Source organism: Micropterus salmoides, unplaced genomic scaffold, assembly GCF_014851395.1.
Source record: "Micropterus salmoides isolate LMB-PRFRI ecotype aquatic unplaced genomic scaffold, ASM1485139v1 Ms_hic_scaffold_10, whole genome shotgun sequence".
In the NCBI taxonomy this organism is placed as follows: domain Eukaryota; kingdom Metazoa; phylum Chordata; class Actinopteri; order Centrarchiformes; family Centrarchidae; genus Micropterus; species Micropterus salmoides.
Genome location: NW_024040041.1, coordinates 30,739,487 through 30,765,533, shown reverse-complemented (window position 1 = coordinate 30,765,533; position 26,047 = coordinate 30,739,487). Strand labels below are relative to the sequence as shown.

Here is a 26,047-nt window from a genome sequence, read left to right as displayed (position 1 = left end):
CAGTTAAGATTCGGTGACATTCTGATCATTATTTACAGGGATACATGTGATGAGAAGCTAAATTTCTTCATTTGAACAAATTTTTCACTATATTTGGTTTCGGGGAGAATCTAAACATCAACCATATAAACTAATTTTGCAGTAAAACATTTTATACAACCTTAGATTTCAATAACTAGACATATTGAAGTTATGAAAACACATGGATGTGCTTTGTTTTTCTTCAGGTATCCAGGAAGCTGAAGCCTTTGTTGGGGGATTTGTTCCTCCAATAAAACTAGTTGTTGGCTCTAATGTGGACAAACAAAAAGGAGTTAACTGTCTTGATGTTGACGAGAAACGTGTTATAGCTTTCTGTGAGGCGTGATGTGGTGTTTCCAGTAGATGGCGGCAACTTCCCAAAAAGAAACACCACATAAACTCCTTTTTTTTTTTTTTTTTTTTAAAGCGGCAGTCCAACTAAAAATCACCAAGCAGCGACATCTTGACTCCAACATTCAACATTTTTATTGTGAAAAAGTCTCTCTTCATACCCTCGCCTTGAAACTGTACAATCAATAATTTAAAAAAAAAAGAAAGATAAAATGTTCAGCTTGATGTTTGAAGAACAATCACACACACACACACACACACACACACACAATCTCACACACACACACACACACACACCAGATTAATCAGCAGCTTTTAACCAAAAAACCCAGAATAGTGTTTTACAGGTGTTTTTCTTCTTTTTCTTTTTGCGTCTTAAGTCGTCGTCATCATCACAACAGTCTGCTCTTTTATACAAACACTTCCACAAACAGGCAATATCAGAGGGCATCCCTGAATCTCCCAACATGTCTTTGAAAATCCAAACTCAATTCAGGAGGAACACAATCATTGCAAAGGGGTTCACAAACACTGAGGGGCCCCATACAAAAAAAACAAACAAAGAGGAGACACGTAGAACCAAAAATCATATGAGGAAAACATCTGTAATCACGTAACACAAAGAGGATGGATGTACAATATCAAACAAAACGATATCATTGCACCCAGTGAGGGTTTTTATGCTCTGTGAGTCAGCAGCAACAACAATAATAAAGGCCTTTTCCTGTTCAGCACAGAGAGGGAAACCTCTTTTTATAAAATCTTGGCAACAAGCTCGAGCTAAATTCCTTTTTCGGGCTCATTTTACAGACTTTTAAAAACACGGGTGGTGAGGAATCTAACGCTAACACAAAATACAAGGTGTGCGGCCTGTGTCAGCTGTTTCTAAACCTGTATCTCGCCCTTAAACCAGGGGACACGACCGCAGCCATGAACCAAATGCTCAGACACCAGTTCATTTTTAACCCTCCTTTTACGACCAAACCGTGCGTTTCTACAGATTTTAACCCATTTACTACAAAATCACATGCATCTCTATTTATAAACGTGTTCTTCTTCCGAGTCTTCTCACAGCTCAATGTATCATGGACATTACGAAGAGTCCACGGCAATGCTAACGTGCTGATGTTTAGCAGGTATAATGTTTAAAATGTTCATCTTTGCTAATTGCCACTAACCAAAAAAGAACAGCTGAGGCTGATGGGAATGTTGTTGCAGGTATTTGTTCATAAAATAAAGTGTCTGACAAATGAAAATGTTGAACCTGATGATGGCGCTACATGAAACGTCAGAGGATCACTAAACTTATTACAGTTCATCCCGAGGTGAACAAAAACGTCTGAATCGTCACAATCCATCCAAACACAATCCAGATTTTCAGTTTGGACCAAAGTGGAGGAGAAACATCGCAGACATCAACATCCTCAAAACAAACACCGTGAAAAAAATAAAAAATAAATCTCAACTCTGAACATGTGCAACCAGCGAGTGAGCTTTAGGGCCACAAGCAGAACCGGGCCCACTGATCATGTGTAGTAAACGGGCTAAAGCAACTTAATAGATTGGTCTTGGCTACACTGCTTTAATCTGACTCTGGATCAGTGGAAGTCTCTTTCTAAAGCGTTTTCACCGCACGAGTCTGGAGGCAAAGACAGCTCCCTGAGATTAGACAGAGGAGTGGGCTGAATGGACTGGACCGGGTTTAGGGGGACAACCCCACTTAACACCTGAGGAGAAAATGTGGCGTGAAAGCCAGCAGGCGAATTCTACAGAGAAAGGAAACAAGACAGAAAGCAGGACCACTGGTGAAGACGAAGAAATAAACCAGTGTAGAAGACAGGAGGAGGAAAGAGCGGCGAGGTGGAGACGGAGCAGGGGCGTGCTGATGATGAAGCCCTCCAGAGATTTACAAAAAGAGCATCTATTATTCAGCAGCTATGAATCATGGGACAGCATGCGGAGGCGGCAGCGGCGGCGCAGAACAGAGGGAGAGAGAGAGAGAAGGAGACGACGAGATGCATTAATCCCTGCGGGAGATCCAGTCAGAGTCGTTTAAAAAGCAGCGAATCGGAAGAGTTCACGTGTTCGACCTTGGTTCAGTCAGATCACCTTTTCACACACGAACCACCAGCCACAGGCGTCATGTTGTTGACTAATATTACCAACTCGCCCACCTGTTTCTGTCTTTCCCACTGGACTTGAATGCAGCACAGAGTGAGAACAGGTGACGGCTGATATTTTAAACATTGTTAATCACAGCTTATATTTATCTTGAGGTGACAAATCTCACGGAAAGTCCTAAATTACTACAACTGTCTCTCCAAAGCCTGATATATGCCAGTTTTGTCTGATCAACAAACCAAGCTGCAAATCTTTACAATTTATAATAATAAAACAGCCGATGTTTAGTATTTTTGCTTGAAAACTCACTTGAACAAATCACTGAAAGTTAAAATACTTCTGTCGATCCATTAGAAACAGTTTCAGCTCCAAAAAACAAAATGGATAAAATATCACTATCATGCTTCACTTATTGACGTGCAAAACCCGCCAGTTTGATCCCTCAAGGGTAGAGTGCGACATTCAGAGAAAGACACTGCTCACTGTTTACCGTCAACACGTGAAATGTTCCACTTTACCTGACAGCTCCTGCCTCCGCGTTACCTGATCCCGTCCAGCTACTCTGACCGGTTTTCTGTTCACGCCCGTCAAGACCTTTCCACTGACGCTTTCACCATCATCGCCAGGAGCTACGCTTTTCATGACAGCCTCAAATATTTGCTCTTCCCTTCACCTCACGCTCCACATCCAGCGCTGAAACGAACGTATGGAGGACACATTAGTGCATACCACGGATGGGAGGGATGGACTCTACATAGTACAGAGAAACTGAGGCTTGGGTAATGCAACAGGTGTGGCAACTGCGTGTTTACTTGGTTTAAAATGTGGCACAGGACAGTTAAAGTGATATTCCACCCAAAATTGTTTTCAGTATCAAACACTCTGTAGGCTTAAAAGGTTTGTGGTTTTGTTCTTCATGGACAATAACAGCTGTGGCTGCTATTTCCCTTTTCCAGATTCCGGAAACTTCTCTACGGACTGTATTTTAAATATTTGGGGCTACATTATTAATTAGCTTTATTATAAAATAATCTGTCAATTTTTTGTTATTTTATTAACCACTTAGTCTAAAAAATATGTCAGAAAAGAGGGTAAAATAACATCGTCTTGTTTTTTTGTTCCAACAAACTGTCTGAAACTCAAAAGATATTTAGTTTAAAATACTATAAAAATAGAAAAGCAGCAAATCCTCAAACTGGAGAAGCTAGAAACAGCAAGTCTTCAGCATTTCGCTTTGAAATAATGACTTAAACGATTAGAAAAACTATTACTTTTCTTTGAACTGACCGATTAGTCCAGTTCAGTATGTTCAAAACACTCTTTCAGCAAAAACACTCCTACTACGGAGTTATTATTTATACATATTTCGGTGAATCAGGGATTATTCGGATCAGTAGTAGAAACTTAAAACAGAATTTGAGTGGAGTATCACTGTGCGGGAGCAGACAGAGTTGAGTGAACTGTGTGTGTTGTATTAAAGTAGCCAGGACTGGCGGTGGCGTGTGCGTGTTCCTGCTGCATGTAGCAGGTGTGACATGACACGTGAGGCGTGAAATCTGAGAACGTGAAGAGAAGAGTCCCTAAACAGGAGGGTGTGACGAAAACCTGCGTGACGCAAAGGTGAAGCTTTCCTTCTCATCTCCAGACTCCCAGAAGCTCTTAAAGCTGATGATACACGTGGCAACTTTTTGAGCAATGTTGCTGGGCAATCTTGCTGGTGGCAAGTCCGATTATGTTTTGAACGGATAGCTGCGGTGCGGGGAGGGTTGCGGAGTGGCGGGAGAAGGGGATTACGGTAGTAATCTTTACTCATTACCATTGACAGCAACATTGCTCTAAAAGTTGCTCCGTGTATCTTCAGCTTTATAGGTAAAAAAAACCAAAACATCAATATGAAAACTACAGAATATCTCCAGCCTTATCCACTGCTCACTCTGTTTTATGTCTTCTGTTCGTTTCGCCTTGTTGAAAAATGTCTGGACTTTGCATCAAGTTAAAAGCTTCTTATAGAGCGTCCCTCGTCATTGAGGAGGCAGCGTAAACCACAGAATTATAATATCTAAATTTTTCGTGCTTTTAGCCAGTTTGTTGCAGGTGAACATTAAAAATGCAGCATGTGTATTTTTGTTGCTTACGCTTCGTTTATACTAAACCAAGAAACGGAAAACTTAGAACGGACTTGGACTCAAGGCACACTAGCAAGTCTAGACCTGAGATCTGGTTCAGGTCGCGTCTTTCTGGATTTTAGGGCGCGGTCAGACCTCCACTGCAACACCAGATGGGAACCTTCATTCATCAAGTGTTGCCTGTGGATGAACTAAAACATCTGAACTTCCAATGAGTGTTGAAACACATCCAGCTGAGGATAAACAACGATCAATAAAAGGACTGACTGGTTACTAGTGTCTTGATCATTAGCTTATTGGTCATTTCAAATATCAAATAAGCCGAGATGTGGACAGAAAAAGGTGTCAGACAGAAGAAAGACATACAAGCGAAGAATTGATCGTGAGGTGATTTTTGTGATGCACATTGAGTGGCGTGCGTTTTGTAGAGTAACTAAATATGGTTGTTTGAGTTGGTGAGGGACTTCTGTACATGTAGTTACACTCCAGCAGAGTGAATCTGGAGTCTCGTTCTCTCTTTCTAGCAGTTGGGAGTAGTGAGAATCAGGTCTGTGGAGACCAAAATGTCTGTCGCCGTTCTCCGACGACTTGTCGAGGCACCATTCGAGCTCATATTCTCTAACATGACCTCATGTAGAAGCACTCGCTCATCCCTTTATCCGTCATTCCTGCTCTTCGGCTCTTCAGGTTCAGGGATGTGCAATTTTCCTCCAACTAACAACATCCTGTACATGCGTCTCCTGATCCCATGCTGTCGATCATTCGTCGTCTCCTACGGACCCCTCGGGGACGCCGTTTATTAGGAGATTTTACAGTTGTTGCGGGTGCAGTTCTGCGGCGGGCTCTGCGGCGGACGGATGGACTTTGAGCGCTTCAAGCTGTTGCCTTTGGAGCCGCCGCCCGGGTTGGCCAGCGAGTAAGAGCGTCCGTGCATCATGACGGCGTTCATGCCATTGGCCATGGAGAAGGACTTGAGGTGGGACTTGATGGCGACGGGCAGCGGGAGCTTGTCGATGAGGTGGACCGGCGTGCACGACACGATGGCTCTGCAGCAGAGGTCCTGGAGAGTGAACACTGCAGAGAGAGAGGGAGGAGGTGAAAAGGCTGAACTCCACAGCGCAGCGTCTGTGAACTGTGATGAAACTTTAAAACAAAAGTCTGATAATTATTGAGGATTTAAAACATTTGTGAGGTGTTTTTTTTATTTTTTGAAGGAACCAATGGGCTTAGAGAGCCACAGACAGGGTAAGGAGGTAACTGACTTCAGTCTCAACAGGTGAAGCACTTCAGACACAAATAAAGTCCAGGCTGAGTTTCAATACAACAAGCCTGAGGCTACATCCACACTAACACGACCACACCAGCGTTTTAGCTGCGTGTCAGAATTGATCTCCGTCCATATAACGACTGAAAACGCAAGAAGTGGCTGTTCGTACGTACACTCGGCATTAGGGGTGGGAGAAATAATCGATTCTTAGATGCATCGCAGTGCAGATGTGAAAGATTATGAATCGATTAACAAATGTCTAAAAATCAATTATTTAAATGTTAATCGATAACGTAATGTTGACAAAAGGCGGAACTTGGGGAAGTGCAGCGCCCGGACCGTCTGTGGTGCGCAAACTAGTCCTTTAAAGCTAATTAGGAGATGTTTCTTTTGGATTTTAATGCTCAAATTAAATGCTTAGTAATTATCCAGGGATCCTGTATAGAAAAAATGATGCATCAATAATCGTTTTATAATCGAATTGCAGCCCTCTGAATCGTAATCGAATCGTGACTTGCCCAGAGATTCCCACTCCTACTGGGCACTGGTGTTTTTGCTTTGCTTTGATTGAAGAGACAGACACAATTGTGAGCGTCTGTGTCATCGTTTTTCATCCGCCCTATAACGCTACCCCGGAGTTTTAAAATGAAAACAGGGTCAGCAGCGTTTTCAAACTTCTCTGTTAGGTGTTGGAACAAAATTTTGTAGTAGTGTGGATGTAGATGTCAGTTCATAATTAATTCTCTTGAGGGTTAGCAGGACATCACTTCCACCTGCTTCCTTGTTCAATTACAAATGAGGCAGACGAAATAAAGACGGGAATGAGGGAGACCTCATTAGCATAACGAGGGAGTGTGTCCTCCATCTGGCGACTATCTTGGTACAGAGTGTCTTGAATTCTGTCTAAAAGCCACTCAGCACGCCTCTGTAATCACAGCAGATGCTTGAGAAGTTGCGGTGTTGTGCTCATTCCACTGTTTTGGTTAATTTCTTTGGTGTACCCGCTTGTTCCCCCACCCGTCCACTCACCTCTGTTGGGCTTCCAGAACTTCTCCATGCCGTGCCTCATCAGGACGATGCGCGACAGCTCGGTGAAGGACTCGATGACGTTGAAGTTGCACAGAGGGCTCACCTCGAAGAAGGTCATGCCGTTCTTCTCTGCGTACGCCCTCGCCTGTTCAGTGGGAACTTGCCGTTTGAAGGCCAGATGCAGGCGGTTACCGACGAGTATTCGAGGTACGCCTGGAGCATGCTGGGAAGGAAAAAAATCAAACGGATGACAGAATAAATGCCTGTTGATAGCTGCATTTCTATTATCTAATATTTGTGACATTCAAACCTGTTTTATATCAACAAACCTTTTTCCTCTGTGTAATAATATAATTTAGGAACATTCTCAATAACCGCTCTGCCTGTCTGTGCTTGCTTTCACCTTAGTATTTGCTTGCTTTCTGATTATTAATTTCACTCTGTCTTTCTCTTCTGTTCTACTGAGCTGTAGAAGAGTTGTAGAGCTGTAGAGCATATATGCTCAGCCAACCTACCGTCCATAAATAAAAGGTTAAATATAAATAAATAAAATATTTACTTTGGTCGCATGCTCGAGTTAGGGCTAAGGGACGGTCAACATTTTGATCCAGAGCGAGACATCTTAACAGTTACTGAAATTGTGCACAAGTGTGGAACCTGATTAAAATTTCATTAAGCTGGATTTGTAGTCGAAGTGTATTTATTTTTTTACAGTAGAGTGATTGCCTTGCAGTCAGCATGTTCATGTTGTTTCATTCATAGAGCACAGCGATTGTGGTGAGCAGCGTGCAGGGCCGAGACGTCTTTGCTAGATGTGTGTTAATGTGAGAATCTTTCACCCCATGAAACTTGTAGGAGAAAACAAAACCACTGCAAGCGGACCAATCACTGCTCTTGTGAAATAAATATGGTGGACATACAGATACTTGGTTGTTTTTACATTAGAAAAATCTCAGCTATAAAGTATCTGCAGTTGATTCATTCAACATGACCAGCGCAGGCTTGTTATTAATTCAACAAGCTCTCAAAAGGAGGCAGCGTGCATCTTGTCCTGCCACTTGGGTTCAGGGCTCTCCAATTTATCTCCATCTGTTCTGACAAACTGAATGAAACATGATGGCAGCGAGAGGCCGGCGCCTTTCCTCCTGACTGTCACCGCTCATCAGCCTCTCTTCAGAGCTTCCTCCCTGTTGGATTTTCGTTCTCAGAGTCTGTCCACTGAGGTCAGTCTTGTTCCAGCAGCAGTCACAGACGAAACAGTAACAGCTGTAGCGGCAGCAGTGACAGTGGTGGAAAAAGCAGGAGAAGCAAATACTGAGGGTTTCTACAGACGGTTTGTATTTTGCCATTGGCAAGTAAGACCAGTGGCGTCGAACTGCCCGATCTGTCTCACATTTTCCACAAGAGCGCAAATTCAAAGGCCTCTCATGTCAACTGTAAGGAGAGTTTGAGCTCCTACCCTCGGGATGAATGTTGGGTTAGGTCCAGACATTTCTCTAAGTATTTTATTTAAAATAAGTGGGTGATTATGTTGTTTTAACTATTAATTATTAGACTGATAATGATGGTCAAATGTACTGCAAGTTTCATGTTATGCTGCTATACGGATGTGTTGTTACACGTGTGGAAGTTTTAAGTATTTGTGGTCATGTTTGACATAGTTTAATGATGATGTTTTATGTATTTTATTGTTTATTTTATTCTGTGTTTCTGGCTGCTAGATAAATTTCCCAGTGGGGACGATAAAAGCTTTTTGCTGATGTGGGTGGGTATGTTTTTTTGTCACTGTGAGAAATATCAATGAATCACAGTCAACTCTGTTTTCTCTTCAGGGCCAACACAAATCAGCTGTACACTTCTCTAAGGCTACGTTCAGACTGCAGGCCTTAATGCCATTTTTTCCCCCAGATCAGTTTTTTTTGTTTGACAGTTCACACTGGGTTTTTTTAAATGTGGCCCGGATCAGACTTGAGTGTGAACTGTCCGCGGCCTGAAAGTGACCCGCATGCGCAGAAGAACAACACGACGTCACACGCAGCCCGCTGTTGCAGGCTAAAGAAGTAAACAGAGGTCATCTCCTGTTAGCTGACGGGAGACTGATGTTTTTTTATTGTCCTCTCACGGATCACATTTCCCCCAAATTATGACAAGTGTTCACAACTTTCTGTTCTCTTCTTTACGGTTTCTGGCGCTGTACAACGCAACTGCCCCACAACACACTCCCTCCGTCTCTCTCTCCCTCTCCCCACTGTGTCCGCTCGGACAGGTAGCATCAAAGTCGCATTTAAAAAGATCTGTATCGGATTTGGACCGAACTGGAAAAGATAATTTTCCACGTGGCTTGGCCTGTTCACACTGTCATAAAAAAATCAGATTTGTGTCACTTTGGCCTGCAGTCTGAACGTGGCATAAGAGTTCTTCATGTGTACATGCAAGGGGATTTTCCCTAGTGTTGTGAAATAAAATGAACCAAGACTCTGTGTGAAAGTAAGAACTATGTACAGTACAAATATATGCGTTGAAAAATATTCAACAGTAATATAATCTGTAATGTTTAGCACACATTAAAAGACCAATTTTATAAAACAATAATCCCAAATATTTTCAGTTCAATTTTCAGATGTGAAGATTTGTCCCTTTCCACATATAAGACATAACCAGTGATTAAACCTAAAGAAACTACATCTGTTTTCGTTCTTCTCTACACGCCGTTTAACTTTCATCATCCACAGATTATTTTTTTTTTAAATCCCTCCATCTCTACTTTAGTTCTGTCCTTAAAAGTGTCCGACCACACCGCATCTGTGGGGGTGGAGCAGGAAAGGCCAAACTGAAACACACATTCCACAGGCCAAAAATATCTCACACACACACAGAGACGGACATCCTCTTTGTTCCTAAATCAGCAGGAAGGACATGATGAGAGTAGCCCAAACACCCAGGTTGTCTTAAGTGATTCACTTAACTCGTTGCACTGACCCTTTGTCCTATCAAACGGGAACACTGTTCTAATCGCTGGAGTCTAAAAGAAAAAAACATCACACTTCCACCATCGCAGCAGAATCATAAGAAGATCCAGCTGGACTATTACAGCAATAAAATACGAGCACAAGAAGTCCTGAACATGGTTCATTCTTGAGGAGCACGCTGATTTCTGGATAAGATATTGTTTTACTGCCAACAGTCCTGCCCTCTCGTGAACCTTTCCCAGAGAAAAACAAAGAGTTACTTGAATGAAAAGTTAACTGGCTCAGTTAACTTTAGGGTTGGGTATGGTTTTAATTTCTCCAAATCTGGTTCTTATCAAATCTCGGCAATGATTCCAAACCCTTCACTACAGATCTTGTCAACGCTCGGTCACCTTCATCTTCCCCTTCATGGCTAAAGTGAAATGAGTCTCTGCACAAGAGTGGCGTCTCTAAGAAAAATATGTGTTGAGTCATTTGTAGACATCATTCGTTTCCCTTCAGTATAAAAGGTGATCGTCAGCTCACCTGTGTTTTGTTCCTGAGATGTTGCTACTGTTATATCTGGGGCGTCATTGTAGCTGGGGGAGCGCGACACCTTGAACACGGTGCGTTCCTTCAGATTCACGCTGTGTTGAAAGGAAACGCTTCGTCATGTCGGAGCTGCTTCCTCCCTCGCACCAAACCTCCTTACTGCAGCTGTTGCGTTTTGCTGTATAGTTCTCTTTTTTAGTGATGCTAAGCCAAACTTTGGAGAGTTCGCTGCGGTCCGCCACGGTCCAGGAATTGAAACGACAATCTCTCTTCTCACGTGGCAGATAAGTGACTCTTTTATGGAATGTAAAATGCTCACTGCAGTTCAATCGCTAGGCAATGAAATATGAAAAAAGTTAAAGTAAACCGACAAGTAGATCTGAAGATGCACGTCTCTTTTCGAATCCACGTTTTTAAAAAAAATTGATAATAGTTCTTGATACCCAACCCAAGTTAACTATGGGTAAAAGCTATCTATACACTGCCAGGAAACCTGTCAGGAATGAAAGAAAAACAGCTATAGTCACCATTATTATGGCGGTTGGTGCAGGAAATTATCTCTGTCTGTTAGAAGCATCGTTTTAAACCAAGAGTGGACAAAAAAAAAAAAAGTCCTTTCTTCCATCTCTTGACATAATTGACCCTTCACTAAGCCACGCTTCCCTGGACAAACTTTCCAAAGGGGAGCGTCAGACTTTTATCACGGCGCTGCCACTGTCTATTACTGCACTCCCTGGAGAAATATTACATAATTTTTGGAAAAAGTGAAATAAGCAGACAGCTTTGCAGTTGCATTGTGCATTTGAAGGTTGTCAAACTGACAATAAATAAAGACAGAAGCTAAAGCCTACCGATCACAGAGTAAAACTGAAGCACCGTATTATGACTGACTACTGAGAAAGAGGTACAATGATACTAAGGATCAGCATTGTTCCTGTACAGCTGGGTAGGTCCTTATTCGCTTTTGCAATCATTAAAAAGCAGAACAGTAGGGCTACATAACATTACATTCAGCAGTATGTTAGCAAGTGTTTTAAGAATAAATCGCACTTCTCCTTTCAACCTCTCTGGGTAGCAACTGTAACTATTACAAGTGCCTCAGGAACAGCGTTTGACCATATCTTGGATAGCTTGCATTAGAGTCAATAGAGCGCAGCCATGACAGTGTCGGACCTCAGGTAGAGAGAGTCCTATACTACGCTGTGATTGGCCAGCTCCATATTCAGGGCGTGGCTTGGAGAGGGGTTAATTACCATGTCGAAGAAAGTGATCTATAAGAAGGTCTCTTTTGCTCTTAATTACTTTTCCCATCGCAGTGACCTGATTGGTCATTAGGCAAGGCTGTTTTAATCTGATCCTCTAAAGTTATCCTGCTTTGGAGCACTACCTAAACCTGAGATTTGTGATCCAGAATCTAAACTTCATCTCTAAATGTTTTCACCTACCTCGCAAGTATGATACCTGTTTGGGCTCTAAGCTGGATATGGCCAAATAACAATCCTGCCAACATCCATCACACCTCATCAAACCAATCATGCATTCATCCATCGATAAAACTCACCTCATCAATCTCTCTGATCCACCTGTCGATTCCATCAAATGACCACCGGTTAGTGATGTCATACACCAGCAGGATCCCCTGAGAACAGACACACACAGAACAGCTGGTGTGTAAACGTGGAATCTGTGCAGCCAGCACAGAGTCATGTTGTCCTTAACCCCTTAGGCCAAAACCTGGACCTTTAGATCAAGTCACGCAGGTTTACTTCATGCAGCAGTTTCCAAATGAGTCTATTTTAGTGATAAATCGATTAATCGGCTGATACCTGCATTCAAAAGGCCTTAAATGACAGCAGATCTAATCTAACACCATTACTGGCTAGGGTTAAATATATAGTTGTACTGTAGAGTATAATGCAGCCGAATGATGTAACCCACTCTCCCTTAAACACCAGTCACGCTCTGAAAATCGGCAGCAGAACCCAATGTATGTTTCTATTTCATTCATTAATAGAGCTTCCATCTACAACAACATGTTACTGGCTGAGATAACATGTATTTTAGATTGTACTCTGCAGGAATAATGGATTAAAACATGACATGTCTTTGCTTTGATATCAGCCACCGTCCGCACGGTTCTCTAAATATCAATTCATCGATTACTAAAATGCATTGACGCAAATTCTTTGCATTGACGCTTCATTTAATTAATATAACTATACATCACACTGTTTCACACAGACATTTATTACTGGCACACATCGCGCTTACGCTGTGAACACGACGTGATTATGATGCCGCTGTGTTTGCAAAGTGGAGGAAGAGAAAGAAAATAGCGAGTGACAAAGAAGAAAGTGTCCAAAGTATGGGATGGGATTATTTCAAGCTAATGAAAACAACAACTCTGTCACAAGCAAAAGTACGACACATTGATGAATCGTTGAAATAATCTATAGAAGCTTTGAATACTAAAATCAGCGTTAGCTGCAGCCCTACATTGGCCATTGAAAAAGCCATATCGGTCGACCGCTTGTCTATTTTGGTTGTTTGTTCCTCACCTGAGCCCCACGGGAATATGAGCGAAAGATGGTGCAGAACCTCCCCTGTCCTGATGTGTCCCTGAAGAAGAAAGAGAAAAGAAAGAAAGAAAGGAAGATTAATAGTCAGCTGCCAGGAAGTAAAACTAGAAACTAACTAGACTAGAAAAGTGGTAGTTATGAGCATCAAGGACGAAACACGGGCCTGACATGAGACACAAAACAAACACAGACGGCGACAGAGATAGAAGTGGGAGGGAAGCAGAGGATGAGGTAAAGAGTTTGATAATAAAAGAAAGCATCGAGACAGTAAAACAACAGTGAGGAGAGTGTGACAGACTGCGGCTGCAGAAATAAAGAAGTGTCTGCATCATACGGCTGCCTTTAAACTTCTCTCTCCGCAGGGAAGACAAGGCGTTGCTTCTCCCCTGTGTTGCTGAATTCCTTGGCCTACTTCCAAACAGGCCTCGCCTTGCACTGCCGTGTGTCTTGACAACTACACTCATCTGCTGCATCTCCACTGATTATTAGTGAGGCATGTATTAGTACGCACAGGGTAAGGACAGGATTCCTTCTAATGTCTTATCCATTATATAACCTTCTTACTTAGTGTTTTGTTTTGCTCTATTGCCTCTTTTAAAATGTAACGTGCATTATGTAAATGAAACCCATTTTCCCTGAAGTAGCTTTCAAGGTCTGACTGTATCAGATACAGATATATTCTGTGTCAAGTTGTTCCAACTCTTCATTGAAGCTCTGTGGTGTTTATACCGAGTGAAATATTCAGACCCATGTTTTTATGGATGCACCATTCCATCAAACAGAAATATTCAAGATGCACTGGGCATCATTTTATACACAGTTCCCCAAATTTCAGCCTGACATATTCTTCTTCTTTGGGAACTTTACCACCTCCACAAGATTTTCTAATAACGTTTTGTGTGTTTGAACAATGTTTGGTGACATAACAGGAGTTTTATAATGGCTGGCCCACCTGCAGGTCAGTGTCAGTTAGGAGGTTAAAGGGTAAGTTCAATTTAGAGAAGGTGTGGTTCAGATGGAAGCGAAATTTTGACGCAGGAAGACTATATAAAGTCAGATGCGCGTGGGCACACTTCACGTAATTTTTGCCCACTGCGGTGTGATGTTAGGTGAAGCCACGGCGGTGTGAGTTTGAGTAAAATATTTGTGCTTATCCTGGAGTTCTCCTGAATCCACTTCATGAACGTACAGAGAGAAAAGACTGGAGGGTTCCAGTCATTGTCTGAGCCGTCACACAAACACAGACGCACAAAGTCAGCTCTAACAGTTAATGTCTGAACAGTCGGTGCACACCAGCTATTTGGGGCGAATTAACACAAGCTGTCAAATAAAACAAACCGAAAATCCGACTTCTTCACGGTTCTTTGTGAAAAGACTTACCTTTAGTGGTAAAAAAAAGTTTTTGATATATGTGCCTCTGTGATTTCTGCCTCCACCCCAATACAAGGCAGGTGAATGTGAATTTGTTTCCAAAATGTTCCAAGTTACTGTTTAAAGACCGTTAAGATAAATGTCAAGAGTTTTAAATTGATTGTTTGTTTTTTTTTAAAACCAGCTACATTATTTCTTTAAATACCAGTAGCGTTATTGATTAAAAAAAAATAAAACAAATCACACAAGAGGGTATTCCTGAGCTGAGAAGTTCACGTGAGGTGAAAATTCATGGAGTTGCTTTCGTTGCATTTCTAGAGTTACATCAACCTATTAAACTCCAACAAAATTAACATTTAAGATTCCCAACTGTTGGATGAGGACACTTACATAAATTCATAGAGAAAAGATTTTAAGGAGTTGAGTTGTCAAGTGTCATCTTGCACCTCCTAAGCCTTGAGTTGAAGGCGGTCACTGAAGCCAAACCCCATATAACTCGACACAGATCATTTTTCATCGGAGCTACGTTCTACAGAAGACATTACTCATGAAAACAGTTGAGGATTATGTCTGTGGGTTATCCAGTAACTGCTGCTGGATAAACATGTTGTTTGTTTTGTTCATGCGTCATTTGTCAATGCAATGAGCACCGCACGAGACAGATACTCAACACCACCAGATATTCAACACCAGGGCAGATAAAAGCAAAAAACACTACATATTTTTTTTCCAATTTGGCTGAACAAACCCGTAAAGGTCTAGAACACCACTATACTGAGGGATTTCAAGCCAGAAAAAGAGCAGCAGTCACTCTCCATTGTACAGACAACAACAGGTTGGTTGTTCAGTAGTGATGCTTACCAAAGCTCCAGCTTTACTCTCCTCCCGTCCAGAAGGATGGTGGTGGTTTTATAGTCGATACCTGGACAGAGAGACAAAGGGCAGACAGAGAGCAGCATTAAGCAAATGGACGCATCAGGAAGGCAGGCATCGATCAAGATTTCAATACCGAGATCATCATCTATTCGAGCCACTGAAATTAAATCAAAGTGTAAACTCTGGTTAGCTTCGGAAAAATATGACAGCTGCGTTTTTACGGGTGACAACACAAAAGACATCGCATTGGAGATGTTTCAGCTCTGACTCGCTGACTTGTTTTCATCAAGGTTAACAATCAGGCACCCGAGTCTGCTCCCGTTCCTGCTTTTCACCGACATCACTGAGCTCCAGTGTAGAATAACTGATTAACGGTTTGAGTTAATCAACCTCACAGTCATGATGACGGCCATCGTTTGAATTTGTTTGTGGAGATCACCCTTTCACATTTTCTTGATTGCTATTAACGGCCATATATGTATGTAGATTTTATATTTAAGTAAAATTTTATAGAAATACAAAATAAGACTGTGGACATGTTTTTTATTTATTTTTATTCTTTTTTTATTTTAAAGCTGAAATATGAGAATCTGGTCATAACTGTGGTGCTTTGAGCGAAATGCAAACCTCATGCGAGTAATTTTATAATGTTTACCATGTTCACCGTCTTAAGGCCAATTTATACTTCTGCCTCGAGTCTAGATGTAGCCACGTCGTTGTGTTTTATACTTGGTGTAAGCATTGCTCTGCAATTACACCGCCAAAAGGCTAGTTGGCTTTGGGGTTTTATGTTCTACTGCGTTGACTTCTGGTTTAGCCCTCTGCTAACTTGAATGAGTGTAAAATGATTTACATGTAGCTCTTCTAGACTTTCCAAATGTTATTGGAGCAAATAAAATCAAGTTCTGATAGTGAAACGATGCTCAAAAAAACGTACCCACCATTTAGCTCATTTTAATAATGCAAGTCTATGGGTATATGTCTGGTTTGGCCTCTAGTAAAATTGGCTTCAAAGCACGGGGCACTTCCTGGGGGCTTGGAGGAAATGCAATGTCATTAGTTCTGCAGGTATTTGGTCATGAAAGTATTGGACAAATAAAAATGTTGCTTGTTGATGCGCTAGATAAAGTCTGAAGATCACTTAAGTTATTACAGTAATTCATCCCGAGGGGGACATGAATGTCTGAGCCAAATGTCACATCAATCCATCCAACAGCTGTTGAGATATTTCAGTCTGGACCAAAGTGGTGGACCGACAAACCAACACTGCCATCCGTAGAGTAACGCCGCTACCATGCTGAAATTAAAAACTAAACTAATTCTAATGTGTGTTACAAAAAACATGTTTGCAGTTTAACGGTCAGGACGGAGGCAGCTGTGTACAGCCTGCTAACAAATCTCTCTGGCTCATTACTTCGCTCATTTCTGACAAACCTGTCCGACTGCTACACCTGTCACCCTGCCGGCCCATGTCTCCACATGTTCACCTGAGTGTGCTCGCCAGGTTAGTTTTCACTAAGCCTTATACCACCTGCGGGCAAGCAGGTGAACCACTGGATAATCGGTGTTTTCCACACTTCACCATGAGATGCGATTGTGAAAAAAAGAAAACTTGTTACAAAATGCGTCTCCACCCTGCCCCGACACGCTCACCAGCTAAATGCTATTTCAGTTAACTTTCCACCAAGACAAGAGACAAACTGACCAACGTTTTGTGTTTACTGGCTGCTTTAAGAATAAGTCCAATCATTTTCTGTAGTTCTCTAATTGTCAGTCAAACAAACAATTGATGGAACATTTTTATTGACTGTAAATATAAATTGGCGCCTCTAGCAAAAGATGCCCCAACTATAAAAAAATCAAAAGGATAAAAACACAATAAAGCCAAACAGCTTATTTCCATTGTTGTCCTTTTTGGGAAGGCAAAGGGTAGGAGTATCATGAAAAGGCAACTATGTTACTAGCAGTTTCTAAGTATACATGGTTTCTCTTTAGAAATAAAATTCAGTGACAATACTATATACAATATTAATCCATAAAAGTTCACCTATTTTAATCACAAGAATTACTGTCTCTACTATTACTGTGTGTGTTGTTCTAAAAACCAGTGACCAGTTTAAGAAACATTAAACTCTATTTGTGAGACATTTTTAAAGATTTAGGAATCACTGTGCTTGTAACTGACAGCCACAGACAGGGTAAATAAGTGACTATAACACTGTTTTTTTGGGGGCTTTTCAAAATGTTTAACCTTTCAAAATATTAAAGGTTTAATGATCAATTATTTTGCAATAAAGACAAAAGCCGAGTGCCCTTACCCAAAGGCTATTCTAATAATGCTGAGCTGTGAAATAGAGAACAGTACATTGCATTTGCAGCAGATCTGAGAAAAAAAAAATATGATTGTACATTTTCTAGATAATTCCCTAATATGATTTTAAGAAGTGACATTGATTAATTTTCTGCAAACAAACCCATCATTCAGCAGCATATTAATTCTACCTCATAACTTTCCTCGCACATTCACAAAATGGATGTATGTTTCAATGCATGGCTCTTTTAGCTGTAAACTGTCAGCTTTAACATTAAACAGTAAGAATAAAAAACACATTAACACAACATTAATGTCTGAGGGAGCGAGCCTTCCCAGTTCCCAGAGTCTCACACATGACTGAATCCGCCTCTGGCAGGTAGCAGCTGCCGGCTAACGACATTAGCAATATCTTCCAATTTTCCAGGCAACATAAAGCTGCTGCTGAGCTAAAGTGCTGAGCTCAGACTAGCCTAATTGAATTGCAGTGAGTGCAGGGCTTTGTACCAAGTGCTTCCTCTCCTCCCATTTCTCAGATATCCCAGATGATCAATAGCTTCTCTGATGTCTTAGCTGGATACTGCTGCTTCTATTCTGGGAGTCGGCAGAATTTATTTTCTTCTTTGAACGTGCTCAAATCTGTGAAGCTTATAATGTTCATCTTTTGTTGACACTGTACAAAACACTGCAGTAATAAGCCTAAGAGTGGGCCCCTCTCGCAGTATATGTACTCAAATTACCTAATTATTTGTACATTTTCCAGAAAATCAATTGAGAAACTGTTCACGGAAGCACTGACCAGACGAGTATGGCTGCTAACAGCCACATCAATATGAATGATCTTTGTATATTGCCTCCTAGTATATATCGTATATTGTTAAACACTAAGTAAGTCATAAGAGAAAGCAATCCGCTCTTCCATTAACATTTATTAATTTAGCAGAAGCTTTTATCCAAAGCTACTTACAATTGCTATACATATCAGAGGTTGCTCGCCTCTGGAGCAACTAGGGGTTTAAGTGTCTTACTCAGGGACACATTGGTGGATGGGTTACAGAGGGAATTGAACCTGGGTCTCTCACACCACAGGCATGGATCTTATCCACTGCCCCATCTTCCAAAGTACAGCCTTACTATAAACTGTGTAGCTGTATCATATAGCAACATGCCTAAATCCCAGAACAGTAAAGACTAATGTAAACGTATGTTGTAACCATGAAGTTCAGTGTTTCACATTAATTGGCGAGACTTTGGCAGCCCGACAGTCTAATTTGTCCCACCATAGTTTCAGAATGAACCGGAAATATTTTGAAACCTCTCACAAGACCTCTAACGTTGTGTTTTGCGTCGTCGCTGTAAGCTCGCGCGCTCAAACGCTTTTTGCACACACGAACATTTAACTCGAGACGACCATTTTTCCTTTGCGGTCAGTACGGTAACATTAAAGGCTTGAACAGCTCTGAGAGTTTTCTGTGTCACTCGTTTGTGAGAATACCTAAATTTTGAGTGCACACTTTATGGGAAATGAGCAAGCTGGCAGGCAGGTTAGAGACTTTATTCTGTCATTTTTCTTATTTTACAAAGACAAGTTTTGCAATCTGACAGTCTGAAGAGAGGCTGTTAAGTCTGAACTGTACGCAATACGAACACCAGATAATACAAGATAATCTATCAAACTGCGTCAGACTTGGTGAATTTAGCGCGAGGATACGCATGTTACAACATCCGTATATCTCGTCTGCAAAGTTCTTAGCCTATTAATTTTGCTGTCAAAGTGCACCAAATTATTGCATTTTCAATTCAAGTTTAAAGGCTGATTTCTGCTCCTGAGTGAAAGTTGAAGAAACCAGACGGTTAATTGTGGTTTTAAACTTCTTCTTCTTTATGGTCAGAATAAACAGAAGAGGCAGAACATGCAAAACTATTTTGATAATAATATTTTTTTCAACAAATATGCACAAGTCAAATTAATCTTTTTTTCAGTCCCTTTTCCTCAACAAAATAATCTTGATAGAAAAATGAAGTGCTATTTCATTCGCAAGGACAGGGGAAGCGTAGCTGCAGACACTGATGTGATGTGACACTGTGATTAAATTAAGTATATTAAATAAATTGTGTAACAAATCATGATTTACATGAGTTACATCCTCACAGTCATTGTGTTTTTTGCTAATGACAGACAGGTGACTTCATGAACTAAAATAATTAATATTAATGTTGGGTTTTGATTTTTACATGTTATGGTGTTGAAGCTGAAAGTCGTGTATTATTTGTATTCTTATCGGTCACACTACACACACACCGTAGTCTCAAAAAATCCTGTGGGAAGCACAGGCGTCCTGTGTGAAATACATTACGTCCGCAGGTGTAAACAACATGTAGAGGCTGTGAAGGAAGAAATGAAATAGGGAAATCAGAAAGCAAAGTGCAGAAAATCTGATTTAACAGCAGCGAGACTGCGTTTACAGCTAAGCTCTGTTGAAATACTGAACAGTCGGTGTGGATCTTTCAAGAGGATTAGACTGGGTTCAGCTTTTTTTGTTACCTACCAACACTGTAAACCCCTCTCTCTCCTTCAGGCGGGCAGTAGGGGGGGGGTTTATCTATCTCTGAACTGGCCTGCATCCAGCGATAACGGTCTATGGTTATGCCACTCGTTAAACAAACAATGGGCCGCCGTGCCTGCATGACCCTCTGGGGAATATTCCATTGTTAATGTGCTGAATGAAAAAAAGATTCTCGCAGCTCCCTTCAAGCTGCTTTTGCATTTTAATTGGCTGCACCCCTCCACGGCTGGTGTTATCTGATGGCTAGCATCAACTGACTATGAAATTCAAAACAACAACGACAAAAGGAGGACAAAGGTGTGATAAAACAAAGGAATTTAGTCGGAATGAATTAATTATTTTAAACATCAGTGAAAATGAAGACGGGCTGGTTCTTCTTATAATGATACGTAGTGCGAGACAATAGAGATTTGTCAGCCAGCCGTCATTACTGAGACAGCTATCCCTTTAATATCTCTAAACTTATTGTGTGAGAAGAAGTACCTTGATATTTAATTCCTTGGATCTAACAAAAGACTTTTTCTTGTGCTAATTTCATCAACAGTTTTGTAATGTTAAGTCTAGAAAATATGCTATATTATGCGAGCTACAACCATAGCTGGAATGATTAGTCGATTAATCGATCAGAATTAACTTCTTCCAGCCTCCTTTGATTGTAAAATGAATCATTTGGTTTTTGGACTGTTAGTCGGAGAAAACATTTGTGCTCTTTGTAATTAAATGATTAATTATTTTGTCCATTTAAGTTGTGAAAAATGCTCTTTACAATTTTACCAGGACCCAAGGTGACATTTTGTTAAGTCCAAAACTCAAAGATATTCCGATTACTATCCTAAACAATGACGAAAAGCAGCAAATTTTAACATTTGAGAACGTGGAACCTGGTGTTTACAGATTACTACTGTTATATACGATTGTCCATACAGTTGCAAATTCATTTTCTATTAAACAAGGAAAAATTAAGGCGACATCTTCAAATTTATTATTTTTTCTAAAGCTAAGTTGAAAATCCAAAAATGTTCAATTTACAATCTTACATGACAAAGAAACGCAGCAAATCTTCATTTTTCAGAAGCTGGAACCAGCTAATGTTTGACATATTTGCTTTAACAAATTACTAAAGTGATTAACTGACTACTAAACTAGTTGTTTTCTCAGCCGTCAACGCCCCAAAACTACATGCTACACTGAAAAATCTTTCCAAGATTTTTGAGTCGAATACAAGGGACAATGTATGACATGTTTGTCACTATGCCTAGTCACTATTCTGATTACTAGTCTGTTCAATAAAGCACCCAATCACTGATCACCAAGGAGGAAATGCGACAGACGGGTCTACCCAGCTGGCTGCCCCAAATCAGAAAGGGAACCAATCACAGCCTGAGGACAACGTCATCCAATTAAAATCTGCTCTTTTGTCCTGATTTTTCTCCTCCTAAAATATTTAGGTTCCTCTCGAGCATCCCCCTTCCCTCCACGCTAACCTCTCACCGCCACAGGGATGAAAATCAATAGCAAAACATCCCATCTGTAGTGTGTTCAGCTGATATCCACTCTGCCCTCCATATTTAATGAAGCCGTTTGAAGGCTTTTTGATCTTCCTCACATCAATTAGGACATCTTCCATCTTACGTTTTGGGCTTTAGAAGAACGACAGGTTCTCCGTGGGCTCGGTGTACAGAAACCTCAAGGTCACAACCACTCTAATGCAGATGCATTTTAAAATGCTGTTTACTTGTCAAGTTTCATCTAGGACTGGGCAATAAAGTGGCGCTATAATCTGTAGATTCATTCATCATTATTATTTGGTTTATAAAAATATCAGAATATTTTGAAAAATCCCTTGTTTTGTATAACCAACAACGATTTTTACTTAACAATGTTTTAAAAGCAGCAAATCCTCCCATTCTTGAGTTGCAAGCAGTGAATAGTTGGTCTTTTTTCTTGAGAAATGATTTAAACCATTAATCTTGACTGATTGAATGATCTTTTTGCCTCCAAAATGGATATCTGAAAACATTTAACTGTCTAAAACCTACTGTGCATACAGTAAGTGCAATTAGAGCCACAAACAATCAGAATAGGGTAATACTTTAACCACAATGTGGACATATTGCTTATTTGTAATAATAAGCTCCTTCTCTAAATCACCATCACCCGCTGAAATGAAACACTTTGGGTGTCTGAAAACACATGACCTGGGAAGGTCTTCACACTGCTGCCAAATGCCAACAAGCAGCATCACCCTTTGGCAGAATTAGAAAAGCTGACTCATGTATTTTTCATGAACAGCTGCTTTCAACCTAAGGGGAGGAAAAGGAAGTCTTCATCTGATATTTAGGGATTCATCTATGGGGCTAAACTGTTAATCAAAATATTCTTGAAATTGAATTATGGCCAAGTGCAACATCCAAATCTGAGGAGCTGCAACTTTTTGATAACGGGAAAATGTGTCATAACATACAATAAACGAAGCATATCGGTCAGCCCTAACCTACAACAGCATCTCGAGTGAGGACTGTTATTATCTTTGACAAAAAACGCAGTGCACATGCAGGATTTGTCTTTTAAGAAATAAATAACTGAGCACCGTATATTCTTAGATCAGTGGTTTAAAGTGGAGGAGAGAGTCTAATTAGGCTGCACGCATATGATGGACGTGTTCACGTTTCCTTTCTGCCCTGATGTGCACCTCATTACTATTCCTTAAAAAAACTCAAAGAAGCTATTTTAGCATAATCTGAGTGACTCCATCACAGGATTTATTCACTACATATCAGAGTAAGGAGTAACCACTGTGCTCTTTAATGAACATGCCTGAGTTTTTGCAATTTAAGCCAATTTACAAAAGTATTTAAATGACTGCTGAATATTTTCCAAAGCATTCTGCAGCATTTTAGTGCTTTAAATGTGACTTTGTTCCTGCTTTCCATGCAAAATGAATAAGCAGACATTTAAAAAGCTGCCTGTGTGGAGGTAACCCATCACAGTGAAAAACAGTGTCTGTTTTTATTATGCGTGCTCTAATGCAGCTTTCAGTGCTTTCCACTACAAAAAAAACAACAATAACAGGATGTGTGTTAAGTAAGTATTTTCCATATGTAGAATTAATTAGAGCAACCTGCCCAAATGGATTACTCCCACGCCCAAGGTTTTTTTATTTTTACATTTATTATTTGTTCCTTTACTTTGGGGAAATGCATTATTTGAGAAAACACGGGAAAAGAGTATAGTATAGATTAGCACTCCTAATTTCGCTGTATATATGTAAAATGACAATAAAAGGTACTATTTTTTTCTAAAAATCTATAACACCATGGTAATTCCTACTTAGCACTTAGGAAATGGTTAACGGTAATGTGTTTGATTTGTATTAAATGGGCTAAAAAACACGGGTATGGTCCTTTATTCTTTCATTTTTACTCAGCTGTGTTTTACCCGCTCTTCTTCTAGGGCTTCACTTTGATGGGTGTGTGAGTATGCATGTACAGCAGCTACAGACCACCAGCTACAGACCACCAGCTGACTACACAGCAGCAGCAGGCAGTGATCAGATAGTGGCTGTCAGCCCCGGAGCACAAGCACTGAGAGAGCCAGGTGATCTGAGCTCCTACACCCAGGGAGAGATCATCTGATAGGGCACAGCTCCATCAGCCTATCCCTCCACAGCATGGCGGATGGAGCTAAATGTAGATTAGCTACACAAACCAATACAATGGCATAATACAAATGATAACCTAATTCAATCAGCTCCAATAATGTTTAAATCAGACCTAGAGAGGATTTATTTTTGCTTAAATACATGTATATACAAATACCAAAGCATTTTGCTGTAGTTGGTTTAGCAGCTTCCTTTATTTTTTTTGGACACCACTGAAGCTGTTAAGAGAGAAACAAGGAACCATCATTCTGGGGAGGACGTTGACTGGAAAATATTCAGTGTTTAATGTTTAGGTCTAAAACCTATTGTTTTGTTATTAGACTACGAGGAAATTATCCACTAACTGAACAACAATGCACGTACAGTCATGACTGTCAGACTTACTTCCATGCGAATCCTCTGTGTTATAAGCGTCAGAGAGCTCATTGTGTGTTCTCCACAGTCCACACAGCAAAATGCGCAGCTAGTATGTTCAGGGCTTTTGTGATAAACAAGTATGACACAACACAAGGAGCTCATCATCTAAGAGGGCAAAACTGAGCCAACAGGTCCCAGTCAGCTGAGATTAGAGTGACTCACCACTACTGTAAGCGTATGGGGACTCGGCTGATCCATCCTGCAGGCTGTCCAGGATCTCTCCTTTGCCCACATCGCTGTCTCCGACCAGGAGGAACTTGAGCAAGTAGTCGTAGCTTTTCACTGGGCTGCCCTGGCTGCCCATCGTCTCTCCCATCTGAGTCCAGGGGCAGCAAATGGTAAAGATGAGTGACTGTAAGCTTCCCCAGTCAACACAAGGATGGGTAAACCAACCAACCAACCCCCCCCCCCTCTGTGTGTTATTCTACTCACTTGACCAAAACAAAGGCAATGTTTGTTATCCCATCAACTTGCTGAATGGCGGTGCACCAGCACAAAGTCCTTGTTTTGCAGGGTAACTTTAATGGTCTTCCAAAAGTGTGTGCAAACAGGTAATTTTCAGACTAAAATAGGCCCAACAAAACACAGTCTCACATGAATGTCCTACAAAGTGGATGCCAAAAATTTTGAAAGAGATTTTGAAAAGCAAAACACCCTTGTTGCCAAAGTGAAAAGATAATAATAATAGTTGGTCAGAGTTCCTTTCCTCCGTGGGGGGAAAACAAATCTTCACCCAATGTAAACAACTGGCACTGTTCTTCAAACTGATGACTGCCAAGTTATAAATAAGTGTAACCCAAAAAAACTGAGACTAGAGTTCCTTTTTGACCCTAAAAACCTGTTATGGTAGTGACAGATTAACATCTATTAAAGAGTAAGAGCACAGAGATCCAAAGGGTAACTAAAGCTTGATCTGGACGGGATGACTCTTAAAGGATTGCAAAAATCTATTTAACAGTTAGGGAAGAAAAACATGTTTATTGTCTGGAATGGCGATTATAATAAGCTTTATCAGCGAATTTATGTGCTGGGATATATTTTCTAGAGGCACTGCAAAGTTGGAGGGTGTAACTCTAGTCTTTTGTTCACAATTAAGAGAAGCTTGCTGGGGGAACAACAAGCTAGCCCTAACAGAGAGCTAGCCAGCTAGCTTAGCTGTTAACACTGGTGCGAACGTTAACGTGCAAAAGCACTCAGACGAGATAGTTGTTTAAAGACACTGTCAACAGTTTTACGTTATGCCACGCTACACATATCCACAAATAACCCTGTTTTACCCTTTAAAAGTCGATTCCCACTGGAGAAAAAAAAAGGCTTTTCGTATTTACAGCTAGCGCAACTTCAACGTCCGTGTGATTTCGGGCCCCCTTGTCTTTCTTCAGTCCGGGATGACAAAGATTCCGGTAACTCTCTAGAAAACACTGTGATTAAAAGGCTGCGGCGTCTTTACGTCCAGTCCAAATCTCCGTACGTGTACTCAGTGATCTCAGTCCGTGTTCTTCCCATGTTTCTCCATTATAGTCAATCATAATCCCGTCTGTGGTTTCTCTCAGCGCCGCACAACAACACTGAATACGCCGCTGCCAGAGCGGCTGCAATCCCCCCCTCTGTTCCCGCCCTCTCGCTTCAAGCCCCGCCCACCTCGCCTCATGATTGGACGCTGCCTTTAACGGTGACATACGCAGCGGCATGTACGTTGGCTAAAGACAAACGTCCATCAAAGTTTGCAGTCAACAACACGCAGATGGTGAAGCGAATGTGGACAACAAAGATGATTCAGTTCATACAGTGCAGAGGCACAGGACGATGGCAAAACATCATATGAAAGGATTAAATTAAAGACCTGAAAT

At 41.0% G+C, this 26,047-nt stretch overlaps 1 protein-coding gene across 3 annotated transcripts; it reads right to left on the bottom strand.

Annotated features, from left to right (window-relative positions):
* Positions 1-484: 484 nt before the first annotated feature.
* Positions 485-25,777, bottom strand: LOC119895118 (ras-related protein Rab-40C). Of its 3 annotated transcripts, XM_038707990.1 has the most exons (8): positions 25,475-25,776; positions 24,630-24,760; positions 24,360-24,513; positions 15,227-15,287; positions 12,974-13,034; positions 11,977-12,054; positions 6,916-7,138; positions 485-5,693 (listed from the first exon to the last, which is right to left on the bottom strand). In XM_038707990.1, the coding sequence occupies exons 3-8, from the start codon at positions 24,511-24,513 to the stop codon at positions 5,419-5,421; spliced, it is 852 nt and encodes a 283-aa protein (XP_038563918.1). In that variant the 5' UTR covers positions 24,630-24,760; positions 25,475-25,776; the 3' UTR covers positions 485-5,418. The 3 variants fall into 3 exon arrangements, with proteins under 3 accessions (XP_038563918.1, XP_038563936.1, XP_038563927.1); XM_038708008.1 differs by lacking the exon at positions 24,630-24,760 and having other exon boundaries at positions 25,526-25,777; XM_038707999.1 differs by lacking the exon at positions 24,630-24,760.
* Between the last annotated feature and the right edge of the window lie 270 nt (positions 25,778-26,047).